Here is a 23,623-nt window from a genome sequence, read left to right as displayed (position 1 = left end):
TGACTATGCTCTCTCCCCTCCCGCCAACAACCTCCACTGCCGCTGCTTGTTTCAGCCCCAGGGATTGACTAGAGGGTTGCTGATCCCTGCCTCCGGACATGCTTGAGAGCAGGAGCATACTCCCTCCTCTCTGCTTGCAAAAGTGCCTGCATGCTGCTCTTGCTGCCAGGAATATTCTCTGCTGTCATCATGGAAGCTAGGCAGTGGGAAGCAGAGAAGAATCTGACCCCCTGTTGTTTCTTCTTGCTACTGTGGAAGGTTGCTATTCTTGAGAATCTTTTCCATCTTGCTGCTGACACAGACATTCATCTTATAAACATAAGGACTGATACTCATAGAAGTATAGAGTGGGAAGAGACCCCAAGGGTCAACTAGTCTTACCCATTGAAATTCAGGTACCACATAGAATCTCTGATAGATGGCCATCCAATGTAATGAGGAGGCGTAGTTCAGGCTAAAACATACCCAACTACCACAACCATTTCCCATAAAGTTTGGTTTCCAAACCATTGATCATCTTGGTCACCCTCCTTTGCATACGTTCCAGCTTGTATCCTTCTTAAATTGTGGGCACAGTATTCCAGGTGTGGTCTAAGGAAGGCAGAATAGAGCGGTACTATGATTCCCCTTGATTGGGACATTATATTTCTGTTGATGCAGCCAAGAATAGCATCCACTTTTTTTGCTGCTGCATCACACTATTGACTCATGTTCTACTCGCGGTCTACATAAGACCCCCAGCTCCTTTTCACATGTACTACGGGCAAGCCGGGTGTCCCCCATCTTATATTTGTGTAGCTGGTTCATCCTGCCTAAGTGTTGTTGTTGGCATCTGTCTGTCTCAGGAGACAATGGAAGAGCGACAGGGGGACGTGGACGGGGGAGAGGGACTGGGGTGGGAAAGCTTAAGTTCTTTTATTTAGTGTATGCTTGGGGTTTTTCTGTTGGCGTCACTTGGGGAAGTTCTCTTTCTATTCGCTTGTTATGTTTCCTTGGTGGTGAGAGAGGCTGGGGTGGCCTAGGGTGTGTTTGATCAACTTTGGCTGGCTGCAGTGGGGTTTGTTTCTGCGTGGACGAGGGGGGTTGTCAGGTTAAGTAAGCCATATTAAATCGTATGCTGTCAGTGGGTTATGAGCTCTTTCTAGAGTGAGTGGGCATTGTTATCTTGGAATATGTTCAGTAGGTCCAGTTCTGGGATGACTTCTAGTACCTGGTTTGTTATTTTGCTTATTTCTGGTATGACTGTGCACACTCTAACGTCCGCCCCCCCCCCCCCCCGTTGCTGGAGTTTTCACAATGAGTACAGGACTGGGCGAACTTTGAATGCTTCTGTATTACCAGTTGCAGTGCTTCTGATTACCAGTTGCTGGAAACCGCAAAGTGTTCCTCTGCTCAAATCCTGCTTACAAGTTTCCTGCAGGCATCTGGTCGGCCACGGTGAGAGCAGGATGCTGGACTACGTAGATGAGCCACTGGCCAGATCGAGCCGATGCTCTTCTTATGTTCTTAACAAAGCACATTCATTGTGTGGAAGCAAACTGAGTGACCGCGGAGAGCCAACTTCAGCTGTCAGGCTAGCCTCCCTCGCGGGGCTGTTGTGTAAGGATGAAAAGGAGGAGCCTTCTGGGGAGCTCCATGGCATGTTGTTGTGGCTATCCGTCTGTCTGGGGAGACAATGGAAGAGGGCGCGTAATTCAAGGCAAACTTATGCGTTACAGTTTTTGTTCCTCTGAAACGTGCGGCCAATAATGCGAGATGAGCGCGCAACCCCAGAGTCGGTCACGACTGGACCTAATGGTCAGGGGTCCCTTTACCTTTACCTAAAGCGCTATAATAGGGGAGGGCAATGCTTTTCTTTGGGGTGGGGAGCGCTGAGAGGGGGGTCGAATCCCCCTCCTTCCCTCCATTTCTGACTGGGGCGACTGAGGGGAAGCCCCTTTGACTTCCATGGCAACGACGCCAGGGAAGAGAGAGAGAGAGAGAGAGAGAGAGAGAGAGAGAGAGAGAGAGAGAGAGAGAGAGAGAGAGAAACGGCTGAAGGGAGAAGCAGCCGCACCCAGGCCTTACTCCTGCCGTTGCCGCGGCAACGCCTCGGGGAAGCCTCGCGAGATCTTGGGAAGCCGGCGACTCCCTCTCTCGTGAGCGGGAACAGGAGGAGAGCAGCTTGGCGAATGGGGTTGCGGAGGAGGTGTCACGTGGCGCGGCGCGCGCGGGCTCCAAGGAAAAGGGGAGGGGCTGACTTGGAGGTGCGTGCGGGGCATTTATGTTACCGGCGGGTGGCGGGAGGCGTTTGAGGCCTACTCGAGTCTGCCTCACCTCAGCGGGCCGCCTTCCCCGTACCCTCCGGTCCTTTGCCTGAGGTGCGGCGAAAGGAGCCCGGAGGTGGAGGTGGCGGAGGGAAATAGCCCCGTCCCGTGATAATTAGGACGAATGTATGGAGGAGGAAGGAGGTGGCCGTGTGGGGCCAGGGGTGGCGGGGACCGATGGCCCCCTCAGGATGTTAAATCCATCCTATCGGGGCGGTGTAAGTCGTAGGCCAGCAGCGCGTGAAGGGCCGCGAGTTTTTGCAGTGTAGGGGGTTGGACTAGATGACCCTTGGGGGATCCCTCCCAGCTCCCTGGTTCTGAGATTCCTCCGGCCGCCGCCACCCTCAGTCCTGGCGGTGATGGCTGGGCTTCGCCATGCCCAGCCGGAGGCGGCGATGCTTCTGAATATTAAGGAATTCATTCTAATTTGATTTTGATGCCGCCCTTCGAGGTCCGCAGGGCTGTTTGCAGGACACCAGGAAGTGGAGGGTGCTGCCCCGAGAGTCAAACCGTGTATCCATCTAGCCTCATTATGGCCTACTCTGACTCAGTAAATCCCTTTCCCAGCCTTACTAAGTGAGATGACAAAGGAGGACACAGGAACCTTTTATGTGATAAGCGTGTGTTCTACCACTGAGCTGTGCTTCCTGTTTAAATGTAAGCTCATGAAGCTCCCTCACATCAGATCAAACCTATCGGTTCATGTAGCACAATTGCTCCAACTGTGAGTTCCTTTCCAAGGTCTTGCTGATTAATATCCTGTTACCTGGAAATGTCAGGGATTACACGTGGGTGGTGCTCTACCATGGCACTGTGATCAGACTCCATTTATTGAACACACATAGAACAGCCTTGCCAAAGTTAAGCAAGGCTGGGACTGAAGATCCAGGGGGCAGCAAAACAAGAATGGGCATTTTTGGTACCTGCTGGTGGAATGCTCTCCCCGGGAGGCTTGCCTGGTACCTTCATTACAAATCTTTAGGCACCAGGCAAAAACATTCTCTTGCAGGCCTTTGGCTAATTAAACAATTTATGGCAATTTAAACCTGTGGTTTTTATATTGTAAACTTCCCAGTGATCCTTTGATGAAGGGCAGCATGGGAGCCAGCTCCTAGGGCTTCAGGTCTCTTCAGCCTGCCCCCCCCTAAAACATTTGAGGAGGCCAGGCATTACCATTCAAATGGAGTGTGTGTGCTGTGTCTTGTGATTATTAATGTGAGATGGGGCTTACCTGCCTCCCCTCATATTTTATTCAAGTTGCCACCCCGAAGGGCAGTATAGAAATATAATTAATAAATAATAATAATGTCTGGGCAACTGCATTTCTTAAGTTCCATGGAGGAAAGATGAAATATAAATAAAATAAAATTGACCAGATTTACACACCTTCAGGCAATACTGTAGCATTAAGTGGGCCCAGACCATTCATTTGGTATAGTGATATATTTTGAACATTAAAAAGTCATAGTTTTTCAAAGTTAAATCTTGCCAGTTGTTGTTTCTGGAATGCTCAAAATAACTAGCTGCTATGCATAAAGAGATAATCTGCTTTAAAGGTGAAGCAACAGGCTGCAATTCAAACCCCTTTTGCACTGGGTGGATTGGGCAATGAAGAACTCATCATTCTGCCCACCAAACATACGGGTCGATAGAAGTATTGCCAGTGAAAACCCCATAGCAGCCTGTGGAAAGCCTCAGAATTGGCAGTTCTGGGGAACTGGGAGGGGCTGGCCTGGGATCCACTGGATCCTGAGCCAGCCCCTCTGCTATATTGTTTGATAGCATTGGCAACATGTCCAATGCAGGACTTTCTGCCCTGGTTGGTGTGAGTGGCAGGGGCAAAGATGGCAGCGGCCTGATTGGGATTTGGATTGCAGTGATACACCACAAATCTATATGATTATAAGTGTCTCATTGAGTTCTCTGGAGCTTACTGTATTCCCAGGGAAACGTCCAGAAGGTTGCAGACTTGGACCATAATCCTATGCATGCTTATTTGGGAGTAAATCCCATTGGATTCAGTGGTACCTCTGAATGATTGTGCACAGAATTGAACTATGCCAAGACTAAAGCGCACCTAGTCAGTTGACAACATTGTTTGACTATGGTCAAATACAGTTGTACCTTGGTTTTCAAACAGCTTAGTTCACAAACAACTTGGAACTTGAATGCTGCAAACCTGGAAGTTGGTGTTCCAGTTTGCAAACTTTCCCTTGGAAACTGAATGTCCAGTGTGGCTTCCACAGCTTCCGATTAGCTGCAGGACGCTCTTGCAGGACGCTCCTGCAGCCAATCGGAAGCCACGCCTTGGTTTCTGAATGTTACTGAAGTCGAACGGACTTCATTCTGTTCAAAAGCCAAGGTACAGCTATACTGCAAAGTGCTCCAGAAACATTACTTTGTAAATGGCAGGTGATCTTTTTGTTTCATCATTGTGTTGTTTGTTAGCAAGTCTAACCTGTGTTATTCCAGACTAAATGGGTAGACTGCAAAGCAAAGTGTATGGTCTTCATCATTTGGAGAAGGGAGGTTCTAATGTAAGCCTAAGAAACTAATCTTATCCCATTATGTTGCTGACTGGCTGGGGTTAAGATTGTGAAGGTGTCCACACCTGCAGAGAGCTTGGTGGACAAAAAACTGCTGCCGCCACCAATATTCCCACAATTAATAGCAAGCAAAACGTCACAGAATGGACTGTTGCAGGGGCAGAGGCAGAAGCAACTGTGGGTTTGCTGGATCCAAACTGGTTCTGTTCCTTGAGGGGCTTAGATTTACAGGATTGCTCTGCCCAGTGCCCGCCTCCAAAATAGGAATTGGGAGGGGGAGTTTGAAAACACTGTCCTTGTTAATACTGTTATTTTAGCAAAATGATACCTTGTACTTAAGGAAGCGTGCTGTTGATTTCAGACTCTGAGATCCTGACATGTCTGGTGAAATATGCCCCAAATAAAATTAAATGGCATCACTGTGGACTTCCCATTTCAACCCTACAAATGTCAGGAAGAATACATGTCTAAAGTGCTGGAATGCCTGCAAAAGGTAAGTAATCTGAGAAATCACAGCTGGAGACCTCTGGAGGGCACTTCTTAAACACTGTTTAATAATGTGTGTCAAGAGTAGGAAATTTAGAGACTAGTCATGCTAACATCTCTGAAATAATGTAAGCTCCAGCATTTGGGATGTTTTGTTGGGAAATAATAGATTACTCCTGGTTACCATTCGTTTGCTCTCAGACATGGTTGTAGTATTACACAATACATAATATATAGGGGGGGATGTTCATATATTATGCATAACACCATGAGATTGCTGACCAAGCCATTGTTTTAAAAGTTTTGAATGTTTCAAGTAGATGCAAAAGTTCGAAATGACATCTTGAAATGAGTTTTATTCTATATATGTGTTCAGTTTTGGCTCCCATCGAAAGAAATGCAAACTTGGCATGGTGAATGACACAGTTTGTTTTACCTAAGTGTCTTTCGGAGGATTCAAAGACAGCACAACATATATACTTGTGGCCTGCTTGACTGAATATCATGGACAAAATTAATTTTTTTTAACTGGATAAGCTATTTTAGGATTTTCATGTTATATTGCATTTTTGAACCAAATTTGTTCATTTGTTTTGTTCATACTACAAAAGTATCTGCCTAATAATCACTGTTGTAAGTGATAGTTTAATGTTCTGATTAAGTAAATGAAGTATTACGAGCTTGGAAGTAACTGGGTCATTTCTCAACTCACTCATGAAAATGGACAATGCAGTATAATGCTAAAAAAAGCCATGTTTTAAAGATTACTGTTGTTATAGAATCTGAAGTGCTGAGAGCATTCAGGAAAAATGCTATTTACCGTGTTTCTCATATTTTAAGGCATCCCTACAAAATAAGGCATGGCAGGATTTTCCTAAGGTGGAAAAATATAAGGCATACCTCGAAAATAAGCCGTACCGGGTGGTGGAAGAAGGTCTGTGGCAAATAAGGGTTGCTGCTGCCGCGTTAACCCCCGAGACCTGGCTGCAGCCTCAGCGCGCAGCGCGTGCAGCCCCAGAACCCGGCTGTAGCCTTTGCGCACCGCGCGCGGACACCCGGGACCTGGCTGTAGCCTCAGCGCGCAGCCCCAGGACCCGGCTGCAGCCTTTGCGCGCAGACACCCGGGACCCGGCTGCAGACTCAGCGCGCAGCGCACGCAGCCCCAAGACCTGGCTACAGCCTTTGCTGACCGCGCGCGGACACCTGGGACCCGGCTGCAGCCTCAGCGCGCAGCGCGCGCAGCCCTAGGACCCGGCTGCAGCCTTTGCCTGCCGCGCGCGCAGCCCCAGGACCCGGCTGCAGACTCTGCCTGCCGCGCGCGCAGCCCCAGGACCCGGCTGCAGCTTCTGCCTTCCGTGCGTGCAGCCCCAGGACCCGGCTGCAGCCTCTGCCTGCCGCGCGCGAAGACCCGGTGGGAGCAGGTCTGTGGTCTGTACAGATACCGGTACCGGTACTTAATTAAAAAATAAGACATCCCTTGAAAATAAGCCATGCTGTGTTTTTTTCAGGAAAAAATTAATATAAGACATGTCTTATAATATGAGAAACACGGTAAATAATAAGAGTTTTTATTAATTTTCCAATAAAAACAGCCAATTAACATATCCATCAAATCATAATCATAATCCAATTAAAAACAATAAAATAAAAAACAATGAAATTACAATCCAAATTATTAATTATTAATTTTTCCAGGCTTTCCATAGCCTGGACCTCTGAAGTATATCTCCAATATCTTTGTTCCTGCCTTCTTGACAAAAATCATACATTCTTGATTTTAGATGCACAAGTTTCACGGTAAGCATCTTAGACAATGTTGCTTTCCACCTGCAATTATAAAATTTCAGGATGGTGTCACTCACCATGCTGTTATTAATAATCAAGAAACTGCAATCCTAACCATTCTATTTAGAAGTAAGTCCTAAGGCAGCAAATCATATAATCATATACTGTTGTCAGTTTCCTGGAAGTAAGTGCCATGAAACTCAATGGAACTGACTTTTGGATTAGGATTGTGTTGAGGAGTATATCTAAAGCTATGTTCACGTGCAAGTGGAATGGACTTCTGCTTGTGCCACAGGGTCTTGCCTTCCCCCACCCCTTTACATCCTCTGGAGCACCTTCTGGGGAAATGTGGAAGTTTGTAGTGGGGAGGAGAGGAAAGTGAAGTCCCAGTGCACAAGGAGAAATTCCCAAATAAATATTCTTTGTAACTTAAAATCTTGCATTAATTCCTGTTAGTTGAAATTGGCGAAATTCAAGACATTGACTTCCATTTCTTGTTTTTGAGATTTATTTTTATACTGTTCAGAACAGAGGCATTTTGAACATATGAAACCTGCTTAACACTTCCTGAAAAGAGGCTATTTTGCAAACCCTTCTCTTCTTAGTGCCAGACGTATTGCATTAGATTTGTTTGTAGAGAATTGGGCAGGTGGGATTTCTCTTACACTTGCAGATGAGGGGAACGAAGCAAATAAGTAGACCTTATGTTCATACAATCTGTTCTTAAGGCTTGAGAACTGAGTTATCTCCTTTGCACGCCTGCAAGAAAATCTCTTAAGGAACCATTGTGCTCAGAGGCCATTTTGTAAATCTTTATTATTATCACTGTCCCACACAAGTGCTCCAACATCTGTTGGAGAAGCAAGAGGATTTGTTTACAAAGTGACAAGCAGGCCTTGCCATTGCTGTAAAGCTGTACATGGGTTTCAGGGACACTGTTCTGTAAAAAGTGTGCATAATTTCAAACGCAATTTATCAACAAAGTTTTTCTCTCCCCAAGAGTTCCAAATCACAGAGTTCCTGTTGTCAGACTTGGAGCAATTGTTTAACTCTGCCTCAACACCAGTTTGAAGTGCCAGCTAATTTAAACAGATCAATTAAAACTTGTAATCATAATATTAGTGTGTAAGAACTTTGGCATATTTGCCCTAAAACTGAGTCTGTCAACTTTCCGACCCTCTCACTATCACCAGCAATGTACTGTCACATGCCTGCCTGCTCCTTTCTTAAGCATTTTAATCAGAGATGGCTCTAGAATAACCCTTGGAGCTCTGTCCGTCTTGTTACATTTCCCTTTTCCAGTCTGGTAAAACAACAAGCCAGAAAGAGAGCTTTGGTTGAAGTTTCTAACGTCATAGAATCAGAGTTGGAAGATACTTCTAGAACAGGCTGCTCACAGCAGGGTATTAAATTACTCTGGACCTATAAATTCTCCAGTAAATGCTGAGTCAGATGATTTATGCAAATTAAGCCATACAGTGACAGATAGAGAGAACATTGTTCTTGTTCAATTTAACTAAACCATACAGTCCAGATGATATGTGTGCATCATCCTGTTTAGAGTGGTAACTTCCAGAGAAGACCAGGTAGCCAGCTGTGAGCCTCATTACTAGTTTGGTTCTCTCCTTAAGAGTTAGGTTCTAACTGAGCAGCTAGAGGAAGCTGCCCCAGCTTTCCCAATTATAGCTCACCCTGCCTAATCTGCTACCTAGTCCTTCCTAGCAACCTGTCTTCCATCCAGGCTGCCAGCATTTGTCAGCCACTTATTTGTTTCTGTACAGACTCATGGGGAAAATGCTTGACAGTTAGCTGGCACTTAAAGTGAATGTCCCGTTTTCTAACTGTTTCTTTTCTCTACTTGTTACCATTATTCAAGCAAGTGAATGGGATTTTAGAGAGTCCCACAGGCACGGGGAAGACACTATGCCTCCTTTGCGCTGCTCTGGCTTGGCGGGACCACTTCAAAGATGCCATCTCTGCACAGAAGATCGCCCAACGACTGAATGGAGCAGAACTCTTCACTGACCGGCCAATGTCATCCTGGGGCAATGCTACCACAGGTGCTGATATCCCAGGTAAGTCCTGGGTCTTGTGGTTCTGTAAGTAATGTCATGTTCATTTGGGAGCCACAATGTGAAATTACCAGGGTTCTTAGACTGGAGTGTTTGACCTTACAGAAGAAGTAGAAAATGAGATGTGACAAGCTGGCAAACATTGCAGTTGCCCAGCCTCAATAGAGTCCCACACTCTGGTTGTGGAAATTCAGGTGCATGGAAGGTTCGGAACATGTGAACCTATGCAAACATTGCTGAGTGTTATGTTTCTTTTGTTTATCAGAAGCAAGAGAAAAACTTGGGGACTCTGTGTTAATTTGATCATTTCATCAGTGTTGGAATTTGTTCATTAGCAATCCAGTGGGACAAAGAGTAAAGCGTAATCAGTGATTAAAGACCACAAGCTCAAGATTGTCTTTGAAACAAATCAGTTTATTGATGTACAGTGCTTCATTCAATCGTATTATCTTCATATGGAAGTTAATGATATTCTAATCTTGGAATTATAACATAAAACATAACATTAAAAATGATATTCTAAACTTTGAATTATTACATAAAAATAAAGTAATGTAAGAGAGCGAGCTAACACTTAGAAAATAATATAGAGTAAGAACAGGCTAAGATTATCATTGTAATTACATTGATAATGGAGCCAATCAGAGTTTGTTTTTCCCCCATTCTAACTGAAATTTTGGCCTTCTAACATCCTCCAGCTCATGTAGTTGCTAAAGTTTCATAGCATATCTGGATTTCTAGGTTTTCTACCATACTTAACATTTTGGAATAAAAGTCCTAGTTACTCAACCAGTGCAGGGAGGGAACATATAAAAAAGAGTGGGAAAGGCAGCAGCAGCAAGGAAAGAAGGAAGAGAGTGAGAATCAATTCTCACTTTTGATAGGGATTAGAAACTGGGCCAGGAAGATTAGACTTCCCATCTTTTATGTCAATTTGATTACTTGCGTAGGTGATTCCACATCAGATGTAGACCAGGGGTTGTCAACCTGGCCCCTACCGCCCACTAGTGGGCATTTCAGGATTCTAGGTGGGCAGGAGGGGGTTCTACAGCACAAGCTAAATCCTCCTTCCACCGAGCACTGGTGGGCGGTAAGGAAATTTTACCATCAAGAAAGATGCATTAGTAGGTGGTAGGTATAAAAAGGTTGACTCCCCCTGATGTAGACTCTGGATATCCATAATCTGTGGGTGAACATTTTTTTTACCAAGGTCAGGCGCATCCTGACACATTCCAGCAATTCCTTTGAAACATTCTAGCAGTATCTATAATTCCACATCAGGAGCAATCCCATTCCTCCTCTCTTTAGGATCTTCTTATACTGGTGGTGTGATGTTGTATTTAACATCATCATTAGGTTTTCGTCACCCAAGATGCCATGATCTCACATGACTGTCTCTGAAATTCAGTAAAAAAATTTCAAGGAGCCTGCACAAAGTGGCACAGTGTTGAAATCCATTTCATCTATGTTGATCCATCATGGTTGCTCTGCTGTAGTTGTTCACTCCTCAGGTCTGGCAGGGCCCAGATTTGCACTCTTTCTTACATTTTGATCTTTTTTGGGGGGTGGGGCTCTTTTGCTTACTAACTTCAATCTATAAATCAGGGCATCAGTTTTCACTGTCATGTGCAGATGCTTATCCTACAGGTGCTTCATAGAATGACTTGGCTAAAGTGATTAAAACTATGCACTCTTGTTCCTTATAGGTGAGTGGTTGAGTTGCAAAATCTGCCACTGCCTCCGCAGGCTGAGTTGTTACCATAGCACCAGAAGGGGAAAAGCAGACTGATGATATATTTAGCACTAAACAAGAACTAATTTTTTCCCTTTCTGCTTCCTCCCTCCAACCCCCTTCTCGCCTTCCCCACTTGACAGCTTATTACACTGACGTTCCTAAAATAATTTATGCCTCCAGAACTCATTCCCAGCTTACTCAGGCCATCAATGAATTAAAGAACACAGTTTACAGGTAAAGAAACTTAAGATATTGATGCTCACTCCAGGTGTGAAACAGCTTGGGATGTATGTGTCTGGCCGTTTTTGTTTTAATTGTATTATTGTTGATAGGAATGTTTTTGAAAACACTGGTTATGTAAGCTGTTGCTGAGACATTTTGCAGCCATAGTAAAGGAGCTCTGAGCCTTCAACTCAGAGGGAATATAGCCTTTTCGAAATATACTGCCCTTTAATGCTGAAAAGCTTATGCATTGTGCCCTTCTTCATTTCCATGTTTGAAATGCTTGCCACAACCCAGCCATGTATATCTTCAATGTCTTGTCTTGATTGGTATGTGCATATAAAACGTCAGTGCTTGTTCCCCACCCCCATTTAATAGGCCAAAGGTATGTGTATTGGGTTCCAGAGAGCAGCTCTGCATCCACCCTGAAGTTAAAAGACAGGAAAATAACCATACGCAGGTAAGAGCATAAAAGTAAAACAGCCCTGACTCTTGTTCATCCAGTGAGTGCTGTGGGCAGTGGGAATTTAAATCCATGTCTCCCTCACTAATACTTTACCTACTTCATCCAGCCCATTTCTGGGCCCATTCCACCCCAATTATTGAATGATCTCACCTGAAAGGTCTGCCTGAAAGAGAGGTCCGCCTGAAACCTACTTTGTCATTTTGGTGCCAGACAAAGACCTTTGTATATTCTCAGGACTTTCAGTCATAAATTTAAATCCTGCTGATTGTTTTTGTTTTGTGACCTTTAAACTCTCTTTCTTTTGGTGACTATTTGGACATTTTGGTTTGTTTAAAGTAAACCAGAAACATTTTTTCTTTGTTTGTGAGGGGGCAAAAGCAGGTTGTGATTGGAGAATCAACAATGGATATGAAATAAATTGCTATGGAGCAGTCAAGTTCCATGGCTCTTGTTCTATGAATTATAGCATACTCCCTGCTGCTTAGTAGGGATGGATGTTTTTCTCTGTTCATTGTCCAGCAAAGCTTTTCTGAAAATTGCCAAATAACAGCACTGTCTATTTGAATATTGTAGGAGAGCTTGCAGAACCATTTTTCTCAAATCCAGTTATCATATGTTGCTCTCTATTGAGAGCTACTTGTGGTGGTGATTTATATTGTCCCAGTAATGTATATGGTATTTTAAAGAGTTGCATAAATTAAGCAGATGGCTCCCTGCTGCAAGGAACTTACAATCTAAATTCCAAGGGAAATAAGGAGTGAATAGGAGCAAGTGAAATTATACACTTATTTGGGTTTCATTATATTATGGACTGAATTGGAATTTATATTGTTTTTCAGATCCACATGTGCCGTATGAAGGTAACAACTCGCACGTGTCATTTCTATAACAATGTGGAAGGTAGGAATAAATGTTTGTAAAAGTAATTCTCAGTTTGGGAGTCTGGTTTTATGTCATCCTTTCTGTTGACTACTTGCATGTAACTGTATCTTCCAGGCAAAACTGCCAGCCTCCGCTTTTCATTTTTGTTAGGTTTGTAAGCATCATTGACTAGTTTAGATTATACAAACCCATACTTGTCTGTGTGCTTGCAAATGCTTTGCTTTCAGGTAAAGGTAAAGGGACCCCTGACCATTAGGTCCAGTCGTGACCGACTCTGGGGTTGCGGCGCTCATCTCGCGTTATTGGCCAAGGGAGCCGGCGTACAGCTTCCAGGTCATGTGGCCAGCATGACAAAGCCACTTCTGGCAAACCAGAGCAGCACATGGAAACGCCGTTTACCTTCCCGCTGTAGCGGTTCCTATTTATCTACTTGTATTTTGACGTGCTTTCGAACTGCTAGGTTGGCAGGAGCTGGGACCAAGCAACGGGAGCTCACCCCGTCACAGGGATTCAAACCGCCGACCTTCTGATCGGCAAGCCCTAGACTCTGTGGTTTAACCCACAGTGCCACCCACGTCCCATTTGCTTTCAGGTAGATATTGGCAAATTTAGTTCTCAAATTGCTGGCTGTGGAAACTGGATTCCCACCTAAGAAATTGACCTAAGAGTTACAGATGTGGCAATTTCCTGTGTTCAGTAGGCTCCATTCCAACTAGGAAAAATGTAAAGGTTTTTAAATATATCTCCATGCACACGTCTCCCTTACCCATTTAGGCAGACAATAGGTATAATTGTAGCCAGGTAAAAGCACACAAGGAGAATGCTGCAAACCAGCACTAATGAGTGAATTGACCTGGTGAGGACGTGTGGGAAAAGTCCCAAGGGTGAATAGAAGCACTTACAGAAGGCTGCATTTCGGCCCTGGGCCTGAGGTTCCCCATCCCTTACATTGAGGAAGGAACACTACTGAAAAGCACTCCACCATGCCACCATAGCGCTAGTCCACAAGAATTCAGTTATAAGTGCAGGTGCTGCAGTATCTAAAGTGAGATTTCTCAAACATAGTGCTGTGGGAAAGTACATCATTTACATGCAGAAGGTCCGAGGTTTAATCCCTAGCAATCCAAAGGAGATGGGGCTGCGAAAGTCTCGTCTGAAACCCTGCGAACCACTGCCAGTCAGTGTGGATGATACTGAAACAGATGAACCAAAGATCTGACTCTGTATAAGGCAGCTTGCTATATTACTAAAAAGTAGCTGTGCAACGAGGTATCATTATCCCAATGGTTTCTGAAGTTCTGATCCTGTCAGAAAGTCTTATATTGGATTCTTATTCAGTATATCAACTTCACTTGGAAGGTAGCTTCCAAGAAGTAAAGCTGGGGGAGCCAGGCAAAGGGCCTTCTTGGTGGTGGCGCCCATCTCCCATCAGATGTCAAGGAGATGAGTAACTATATTATGTTCATGAGACATCTGAAGGCAGCCCTGTATAGGGAAGCTTTTAAAGATTTAATGTTCTACTATGTTTTTATATATGCTGGAAGCTTTTGTGTGTGTGTGTGTGTGTGTGTGTGTGTGTGTGTGTGTGTGTGTATATATATATATATATATATATATATGTATATGTATATGCTGGAAGCTGCCCAGAGTGGCTGAGGCAACCCAGTCAGCTGGGCAGGGTACAAAAAAATCATCATCATCATCATCATTATCATCATCATAACAGTGTTGAAGTTCAAGCTTATGGCTCTGGTAGTCAGCTGGTTTTAGAAAGCCACTGACTATTATACCATGCACATTCAGCTATAGTTTGCATTATGTGAAGTGACCTGCTTACACATTCAGAGACAATAAGGCCTAGGAAGGTAAAAGGCTTGCCTCCCTGTATAAGGAATACTAAGAGCCCAGAATTTGGGGACCATAGAAAGTGGCATGAATCAATAATTTCAGGTTAAAACACACACACACACACACACACACACACACACACACACACACAGTCACATACATAATGGGAGGGGGGAGATGGTGGCATCCATGAGCATAGCTTGCAAAGTGTGTCATCTGCATGTAATGTGGTGTCTTATGAGAAACATAATTAAGCACTAAATCAACAGATGTTCAGATATTTTTGGAACCTTTCCTGGAATGTGGAAGCAGCAGGCTCTTATGTTCATATAATCATGTAAGTTAAAGAAAGAAGGAGCAATCCATCAAGTGCTGTTGATGCGCAACCTGCATTAATTTTAAATGTGATTTGTGCAGGAAATGGGCAGAGGTTGCTTAGCAGCAGTGTTGGGTGGTTGCACCCAGAAAATGATAATTAAGGGTGCACATGAAAGTATATAATTTAAGCAGCAGGGTCATCGTGGAATCGTACTCACTACATTTTGTTCACAAGTAGAGCTCAGAGGAAATGCTTCTGCTTTTTGCCAAGTTGCAGCAGAAGCCAGCTGTGCACTACACAAATTAGCTGGTGCCTCTGATGTCGTGAATCCATGTCTTGCCCCATCGCAGGCTGGGTTTTTTTAAAATTAAAAGGGGGGGAGGACTTGGAGGTTTACTTGTTTTAGGGCTGCAGTATTAGTTGATTCATCAAATGAATAAATTAAAATGGTAGAACTCAATTAAAATTTTAGGCCTGATTAATTGGGCATTGCCGCTGTATCATCCAATCTTCTATTAAACCCCTAAGGGCATCACCCTTTCTCTTCTGCTCAGCTAGGCACTGCTTCTAGTGGAAAATAGGATATCATCCCAGAGCCCCCTGCGATGATGAAGGGGCCTCCAGGATGACATAGCATTCCTCACTGAGAAGAGTGTTTGGTGTAGGAGGAGTCTTCTCCAGTCTAAATATACCCAGTTCTTTCAGACTTGGAGATCCCTCCGTGGAGATCCCTCCGTGGGCTGGATTGCGTGTGTGTGAGCGCGCCCGCCTGCGATTTTCTGCGCCTACGCAGACGCGATTTCTGGTGCTGCAGAAGTGAATCCCTGCACCGCGCCGGTTTAGCACAGCGTGCAAGCCAACAACTCAGTTCGGGGGCAGCTTGTGGGCCGGTCAAACCCCTGACCTAAGGCTACAATCCAGGGAATTTGGATTGGGCAAAGGTGTCCTTTGCCCAGTCCTTCTGGCCACCCAGCTGTGGATTGATGCCAACATTTCTCTGCTAGTGTGGAACTCGGCATTCTACCTGCTGAATGGGTGGGGAGGCCCAAAATGGGATGTTCAAGGAATCGGGAATAGATGAGCCAGCCTGGGATCTGCTGGAATATGCTAACTCCTCTTTTCATTTCTATAGAGAAGAGCACTGAAAAAGACCTGATCAGCTCCATCTTGGATATTGAAGACCTGGTTAAAAATGGGAACAAGCACAGGTAACAATTCCTCTGCACTTTCTCTTTCTTTATGCCTCTCCCCATATGAAACAACACGGACCCTATGTTCATCATCTGAGGCCCGTGTTCATGCACCTCCTTCATGACAAATCCAGAGGGTGGCAAAATGAGAAGGAGCCTTTTCTGCAGTGGCTCCCCTTTTGTAGAATTCTCTCCCCTGCAAAGTTGCCAGCTGCCTTCATTGCATATTTCAGGTGGCAGGCAAAACTGTTTCTCTATAACCAGGTCCTTGGCTGATTAACATTCTACGGCCTTTTAAATGAGTTTGTGGGAGGAGGGGTTATTAATTTTTGTTTTATGTATTTTGTGTTCTTATTTTGAATTTTTACGTTGTGAACCGCCCTGTGACTGAAGGACAGTATACAAATTTCATTAATAAGCAATTATTAATAATAGTAGTGACATATTCTCAGTAGATAATTGCATTAGAGCTGAACTGAAATGAGGAAAGGATTCAGTTTTGACAGTCCTTTTCAAAATTCAGTCGTTGTGCACAATAAATTTGTGCATGTATTTGTATATAGGAAATGTATATGTGCATGTATATAGGAAAATATAGGAAACTTTTCTTGTATACAGTATTAGGAAAATGCAGGATAGGCTTAGACTCAGATGTAGTAGTTTGATTTAATAATGCCCAATGAGTTCATGACTAGGCTGAAATTTGAAGTAGGGGTATTGTCATTTGTTGCTCACACCTTCAACCACCATACTATGCCAGTTGTTGTATGATCTTTCTATGAATAGAAAGCGCTGGCTGCATTCACTTATATCCACATACTTGAATCTCTATTGCACAGAGAGTCAACCCAAATGTTTTATTTGCTGGTGAAATTTATATCTTGCCCTTCCTTCCAAAGGAGCATTAATCAATCATAAATAAAATCTGTATTGCAGAATTTAGAAATTCATTAAAGAATGGCATGGAAAAAGAAAAACCCATTGTTATATGAAATTACTGCTTCATTTAGTGCAAATCTGTCATAGAAAGATTTAGAGACTGAATTGCATTCCTTTGGCTAGGGAATTCAAAATCTCCAGTGCAAGTCTGTGTACATACCAAGGCATCTAAGACTAATTATCAAACGAATGCTGTTGGATCTATACCACTGTAGCTGATGTTCAAACAGTGATAAACTCATCAGGTGGGAGATAATTCCAAATCTCCCTTTTCTATACTTTTCAAATCATGAACAATCCATCTTTGTAAACATAAGCCCCATGACACGTCTAATTAAGTAAACAGATATAAAGCTGTGGTTGAAAAATGACTACATGATAAGCACCCCCCTTTGTTTAATGCTTTATCAAGATTCCGTTTCTCTTTTACAGTTTATTTTCTTGGTTGAAGCCCTGGTTAATAATAATAATAATAATAATAATAATAATAATAATAATAATAGATTATTTACTATTTATACCCCAGCCACTCTGGGCAGCTCCCAACAGAATTAAAAGCACAATAAAACATCAAACATTAAAAACCTCCCTCAACATGGCTGCCTTCAGATGTCTTCTAAAAGCCAGATTGTGTTTATTTCCTTGACATCTGATGGGAGGGCATTCCCCAGGGCGGGCACCACCACCGAGAAGTTCCTCTGCCTGGTGCCCTGTAACCTCCCTTCCCGCAGGGAGAGAACTACCAGAAGGCCCTCAAAGCTGGACTATGTCAGTGAAAAAGTTGAATGCCTTAAATCAGGCATAGGCAAACTCGGCCCTCCAGATGTTTTGGGACTACAACTCCCATCATCCCTAGCTAACAGGACCAGTGGTCAGGGATGATGGGAATTGTAGTCTCAAAACATCCGGAGGGCCGAGTTTGCCTATGCATGCCTTAAATGCTAAACTTACTAGCAGCCTTTGGACCACCACCTTTTATCTCGCACTTGCAGGGTCAAGGATTTATTCTCAGCATTCTCTTTTTATCATATGAGAGAGGAGACGGCCCCATGTAAACCCACCAGACCACCTGCCTTTAAGACTAGCCCATTAAGAAGCTGTCAAGAAACTCCTGAGAATCTTAATGACTGACTGTGGAAAGCATTTTGGTTGTCTTACAGCACTGTGTACATTTCTCTCCCTCTCTCTTTAAACAGAGTTTGCCCTTACTATCTTTCTCGGAGTTTGAAGCAGCAGGCAGACATCATTTTTATGCCTTATAACTATTTACTGGACCCAAAGGTATGTGGGGTATTATTTTAAAATTCAAGTCAGTTTTACTGAATATTTTAAGAGGATTTTAGTGGATATGCCAGTAAATTGATTAATTAATTACAGATGCTAAATGCTTATCACATAAGGCAGATATATATGTGTGTGTGTGCGTGCGCGCGCGTGTTCATGCGTGTGCATGTTTCTTTTATTTTAACATACTTCTCAGAAAGGGAGATAGTTTTGTTCACTAGTTTTTGTTGTTGGAAGTCATCGTGTAGCATTTCCCACTTTCTTCCATCCTTCCAAATATGCTGAATATTGTTTGGTTTGTTGAGCTTCCCTGCTGGGCTGGGCATACAGGGGAGAACTTCAGTTGCTTTCATAGAATCATAGAATCATAGAGTTGGAAGAGACCACAAGGGCCATCCAGTCCAACCCCCTGCCAAGCAGGAAACACCATCAAAGCATTCCTGACAGATGGCTGTCAAGCCTCTGCTTAAAGACCTCCAAAGAAGGAGACTCCACCACACTCCTTGGCAGCAAATTCCACTGCCGAACAGCTCTTACTGTCAGGAAGTTCTTCCTAATGTTTAGGTGGAATTTTCTTTCTTGTAGTTTGAATCCGTTGCTCCGTGTCCGCTTCTCTGGAGCAGCAGAAAACAACCTTTCTCCCTCCTTTATATGACATCCTTTTATATATTTGAACATGGTTATCATATCACCCCTTAACCTTCTCTTCTCCAGGCTAAACATACCCAGCTCCCTAAGCCGTTCCTCATAAGGCATCGTTTCCAGGCCTTTGACCATTTTGGTTGCCCTCTTCTGGACACGTTCCAGCTTATCAGTATCCTTCTTGAACTGATCAGTATCCTTCTTGAACTTTCCTTTGTTTTCATCATAGAAACTAATTTTCATAGAAACTAATTTTCTCCCTTCTGTATAACTAATTCACAGGAGCCTTTTAAGATTGTTTTTGCGTATCTCCCTGTACTGACTAACAAGGCTAGTTTAGTGGCTGTGCGACAGGCAAGTTAGAGCCATGTTGTCCTTGATCCACCTTGAATATGGTGCCATCTACTGAGTATTAGAAGCCTCTTTGAGCTCTGCTTTTAGAAAAAAACTGCTTGCGTGGCTTTTATTCTCTCCTACCCCCTTCTTTTAAAGGCTAAAAACCTTTTATTTAATCATTACTGCAGGTTACCAGTATTCGAGTGACCTGTACTGGGATCTCATGGTGAAGTGTGGATAACAATGAAATCCCAGTACAGCTCACCCTAGTAATAGGGTTGTCAAATTTGCAGATGACACAACCATGATCGGGCTCATCTCTGATGAGGAGAGTGAAATGGACTATAGAGATGAGGTAGAGCGGCTGACAGAGTGGTGCAGAGTTAATAACTTGCTCATAAGTACAAAGAAAACAAAGGAGCTTGTGGTGGACTTTAGGAGACAGAAGAACGAGGTCCAGCCACTTTTGATTTACTGAATCTGTGTGGAGAGGGTAACAACGTTTAAATTTCTAGGCATTGAGCTACAGGAGGATCTGTCCTGGAGTGTTAATACAAGGGGGTTTGTGAAGAAAGCACAGCAGAGACAGACTGTACTTTTTGAGAATTCTAAGGAAAAGCCATCTTTCACAAAAGCTGCTGCTTGCCTTCTATCACTGTGCCATACAGAGTGTGCTCATGTATGGTTCATGTGTGTGGTACGGAAGCTGTACTTCTCAGGATAGGACAGGGCTGTGCAGAATTATGAAAAGAGCAGAGAGCATTATTGGCTGCTCACTCTCCACCTTAGAACAAATCTATACCACCAGGTGCCATAGAAAAGCACTAGACCCTAGATCCAACGCACCCTGGTCACCGTTTCTTCGAGCTCCTGCCATCGGGACGGAGATATAGAACAATGCAGGCAAGAACGAGCCGTTTCAAGAACAGTTTCTTCTCTAGAGCGATTTTGGCCTTAAATGGAAAGTCTGGACTTTGAAGTCATCTAATTTTATTTGTTATATTGTACCGTATTGCACTGTTTTAATTAGGGTTTTGTAGTAATTTTGGATTATGTAGAAAGCTTTATCTGAGTGGGTGTGGTAACCGAGTAATTTCGTTGTTCCCACAAGGGGCAATGACAATAAAGATTATATTATCTTATTATCTTATCAGTCACTATTTTGGGATTGTAGCAATGGAGATTTATGGATCATTTTCTAGTTATGAGGTTCATTGAATAATAGAAGTTACTCATGTGCTGACAAAGCTGTTTCACTGTTTCTCTTCGTGAATTGTGCACTGAGGAAACAAAATGACATGTTGCTTTGGTTTATTGGCATTAACTGTTCCTCAAACATGTGTGTGCAACAGATACACCCACCCACAACTTCCTGCTTGTTGTGGGATTTTAAAGGATATTTTTATGGATTGCCTTTACTGCTTTTGATTGTACTTGCTGTAATTTTTAAAAATATTGTTGTGCACCACCTTTAGATGCCGGCAAAACAGGCAGCATATAAAATATTTAATAAATAATAGGTTCGCAAGGAGCACCTCTGTGACTGCCATTGAAATGGACTTTTACAGCAGGGGTAGTCAACCTTTTTATACCTACCGCCCACTAATGCATCTTTCTTGATGGTAAAATTTCCTTACCGCCCACCAGTGCTCAATAGAAGGAGGATTCAGCTTGTGCCGTAGAACCTCCTACCGCCCACCTAGAATCCTGAAATGCCCACTAGTGGGCGGTAGGGACCAGGAGGACAACCCCTGTTTTACAGGATCAGGTTGCATGGCTTTCATTGGGCCATGTGTAGCTGCCATACTTTGAGACTGCTTTGTGATGGCAGACGCTTAAGGGTGGTTGCAAGTAATTGTAAACAAGTTGTCCCTGCCATCCTGCCTCACATATCTCCCTCTTTTTTTAAAAAAAAATAGAGTCGAAGAGCTCACAACTTGGACTTGAAGGGAGCTGTAGTGATACTTGATGAAGCTCACAATGTGGTAAGAAAAGATGCATCTGGCTTCTCTCCATTTTTAACAGGCAAAGAGCCTTCTAGGTATGTTTTCATATAAGAATTCAAGTAATCTGTGACTAAGGAGCATCCCCCCCCATTGTTCTGCCCGGACACTGAGGTCCAGCGCCGAGGGCCTTCTGGCGGTTCTCTCATTGCAAGAAGCCAGGTTAGAGGGAACCAGGTAGAGGGTCTTCTCGGTAGTGTCAGCTGCCCTATGGAATGCGCTCCCCAGATGTCAAAGAAGTAAACATCTACCAGACTTTTAGAAGACATCTGAAGGCAGCCCTGTTTAGGGAAGCTTTTAATGTTTGTCTATTGTATTTTAATATATTGTTGGAAGCCGCCCAGAGTGGCTGGGGAAACCCAGCCAGATGGGCGGGGTATAAATAATAAAAATTATTTGTTCCCTCAATCGTATTGAGCAACTGAGATGATAGGTCACTGGTGTTATTTTTAAAAGAACTACTCTCTTCATTTGGTCCTTTGATCACGTTGTCTTCCTAGAGCACGAATTGTCCTGACAGACAGACGCAAAGTGTATGCCTAGCTGGTGTGGTTAATAGTTTACACTACAAGTGTAGTTTTTTTTGTCTACACCCATAGGAGAAGATATGTGAAGAGTTGGCATCGTTTGACTTGACACCTTATGACTTAGCTTCAGCTGTGGATGCCATTAACATAGTTCTGGAAGAACAAGTGAAAAATGTCCAGCAGAATGAAATCAACTCTGAATTCAATGTGGAGCCTCCCAGTTCAGGTAGATTGTCTGTATAGGGCAGTAATTTCTAGAATGCATCAAGAGCTTCATTGGGCTGCATGCGTTTAGAAATTACTCTTGAGTTCTGCTAAGTCAGTCTTCAGAACGTGGACTTTGGTTGCTAGGCAGTTGATGTACAATATTAGGATTATTGCTGGCAACTCTTCTGTGAAAACCCCAATGAAAGAAAGATGCTTGTGCAAGAACATGAAAATCTTTTGTGCAGCTGTGTATTAATGCCAGTGAGGCATCTGCAAGAGTTTTTTCAGTGAATTCATTGAGCTTGTTTAAAGGCGTGTATGTTTTCCATGCCAAGCCAAATCCAGTATAAATTGGGTACTTAAAAGCAAATTGTTTAAATGGCGCTTTTGATATTTGTGCTTTGGATTTCTGGATTTTGGTTTGGAGAATTGGCCAAGGAGGGAAATGAAGAGCACATAAAGCCTGCAGGATAGCCATCAGAATACTTTGCAGCCTTCCCGGCCTTTTCTCTTCCACTCATACGCAATATTCATCTGGAGCAAAGTCCAATAAGCATTTAACAGGCAATGCATGTACATTGCACTTGGAAAGGTACATTAGTTACAATCTAAATATTGAGATTTATACAGGATGGGCTGGGGGAAGAGACATTGATACAGTATTGCCCTGGAAACTGTCTGAATAAGAATTCTTTCTGAAACAGGATTAAACATGGAGCTTGAAGACATTGCAAAGATAAAGCGTATGTACAATTATTAGATTCATATTTTGTCTATACAGTAGAGAGGTTTTTTAAAAAAATGTTTTGGCAATGGGTGGCTTTCATTTTAGCCAAGAGGATCATGTAGCTGATTACTGTATTGCACAGATATTCCAAATTTTGTACTTTATGCACCACTTTGGTGCAATAAATTAAAGATCTGTCAACGTATGTAGTATGTGAAAAACAGAATGCCTTGAACAACACCCAAAGAGACCAAAGGAACATTTATTAATGGTTGTGTGTGTGTGGGGGGGGGGGAATGCACAGTAGGCTATCCTTTGTGGAAGCAAATTCCTAATCATTTGGCTTGAGAGAAACATACATGGTGGATGAGAAATACTAGCTAATTTACTGACAACTTGTTGAATACTGAAGGATATTTCATTATGCATTTGGCTGGCAAGCTACTCCTCATTTGCATATTTTAATTGCTTGTAAACAATGTAATTTGCCTGTCATTTTAATAATATTGGCATATGGCAGATCATTGGTTGACTGGATTCTACTTATCTTACTCAGAACGTATTACCCCCCAAATGTGAAAATCTTGCTTCAGCCCTAGAAAAAGTCCTTTGCTTTAGTTCTTTAGTTCTTTTTAAAAGTTGTGTCCTGCTTTTCAGCAACAAGCCCACAGAGGTGGCCTGTTGTATAAGTGTGGCATTGCAACCTCCCCACCCTAAGGGAGTGTGCCGCTTAGAAGGAGCCCTTTTCTTGTTGGGAAGGCAGTGAGGCAGTGCCTGTGTTGCAGTCTCGTCTGAGGAGGAAGAGCAGGACAATTTGGTTATATGCCAGCTGCATAACATTCCTCTTCTTCCTTTGTTTGCCTTCAAGAGATTCTTCTTCAGCTAGAAAACGTTATAGATGCTATCGAGCTGCCACCAAGTGGAAGTGGACTCACTAAGGATGGAAGGTATGTTTCAGGAGATACAAAGCGTGTGCCAAGTTGGCATTTCTTATTTTCGTGTGCTTGCCCATAGACTCATAAAATTGCCGTGTTGCTTGTTTTATGGTGTAGGGTGTGTCCTTGAGAATCTTGGGGCTGAGTCACCCAGATTTTCTGGAGC

At 43.4% G+C, this 23,623-nt stretch overlaps 1 protein-coding gene across 7 annotated transcripts in view; it reads left to right on the top strand.

Annotated features, from left to right (window-relative positions):
• RTEL1 (regulator of telomere elongation helicase 1) overlaps positions 1 to 23,623 on the top strand; it is a 107,713-nt gene that overhangs the window by 37,434 nt on the left and 46,656 nt on the right. For 3 of the 7 annotated variants that reach the window (XM_060277360.1, XM_035124210.2, XM_060277361.1), the window contains exons 1-12: positions 2,255 to 3,030; positions 5,214 to 5,345; positions 9,000 to 9,198; positions 11,071 to 11,164; positions 11,531 to 11,612; positions 12,458 to 12,518; positions 15,800 to 15,875; positions 17,993 to 18,077; positions 20,978 to 21,043; positions 21,661 to 21,814; positions 22,500 to 22,538; positions 23,391 to 23,469. In XM_060277360.1, coding sequence (XP_060133343.1) covers positions 5,244 to 5,345; positions 9,000 to 9,198; positions 11,071 to 11,164; positions 11,531 to 11,612; positions 12,458 to 12,518; positions 15,800 to 15,875; positions 17,993 to 18,077; positions 20,978 to 21,043; positions 21,661 to 21,814; positions 22,500 to 22,538; positions 23,391 to 23,469 — 1,037 coding nt within the window. In that variant the 5' untranslated portion in view covers positions 2,255 to 3,030; positions 5,214 to 5,243. The other 4 variants (XM_035124212.2, XM_035124211.2, XM_035124213.2 and 1 more) reach the window with 4 other exon arrangements.

This window comes from Zootoca vivipara, chromosome 7, assembly GCF_963506605.1.
Source record: "Zootoca vivipara chromosome 7, rZooViv1.1, whole genome shotgun sequence".
Classification (NCBI taxonomy): domain Eukaryota; kingdom Metazoa; phylum Chordata; class Lepidosauria; order Squamata; family Lacertidae; genus Zootoca; species Zootoca vivipara.
This window is presented reverse-complemented; position numbering and strand designations above follow the sequence as displayed.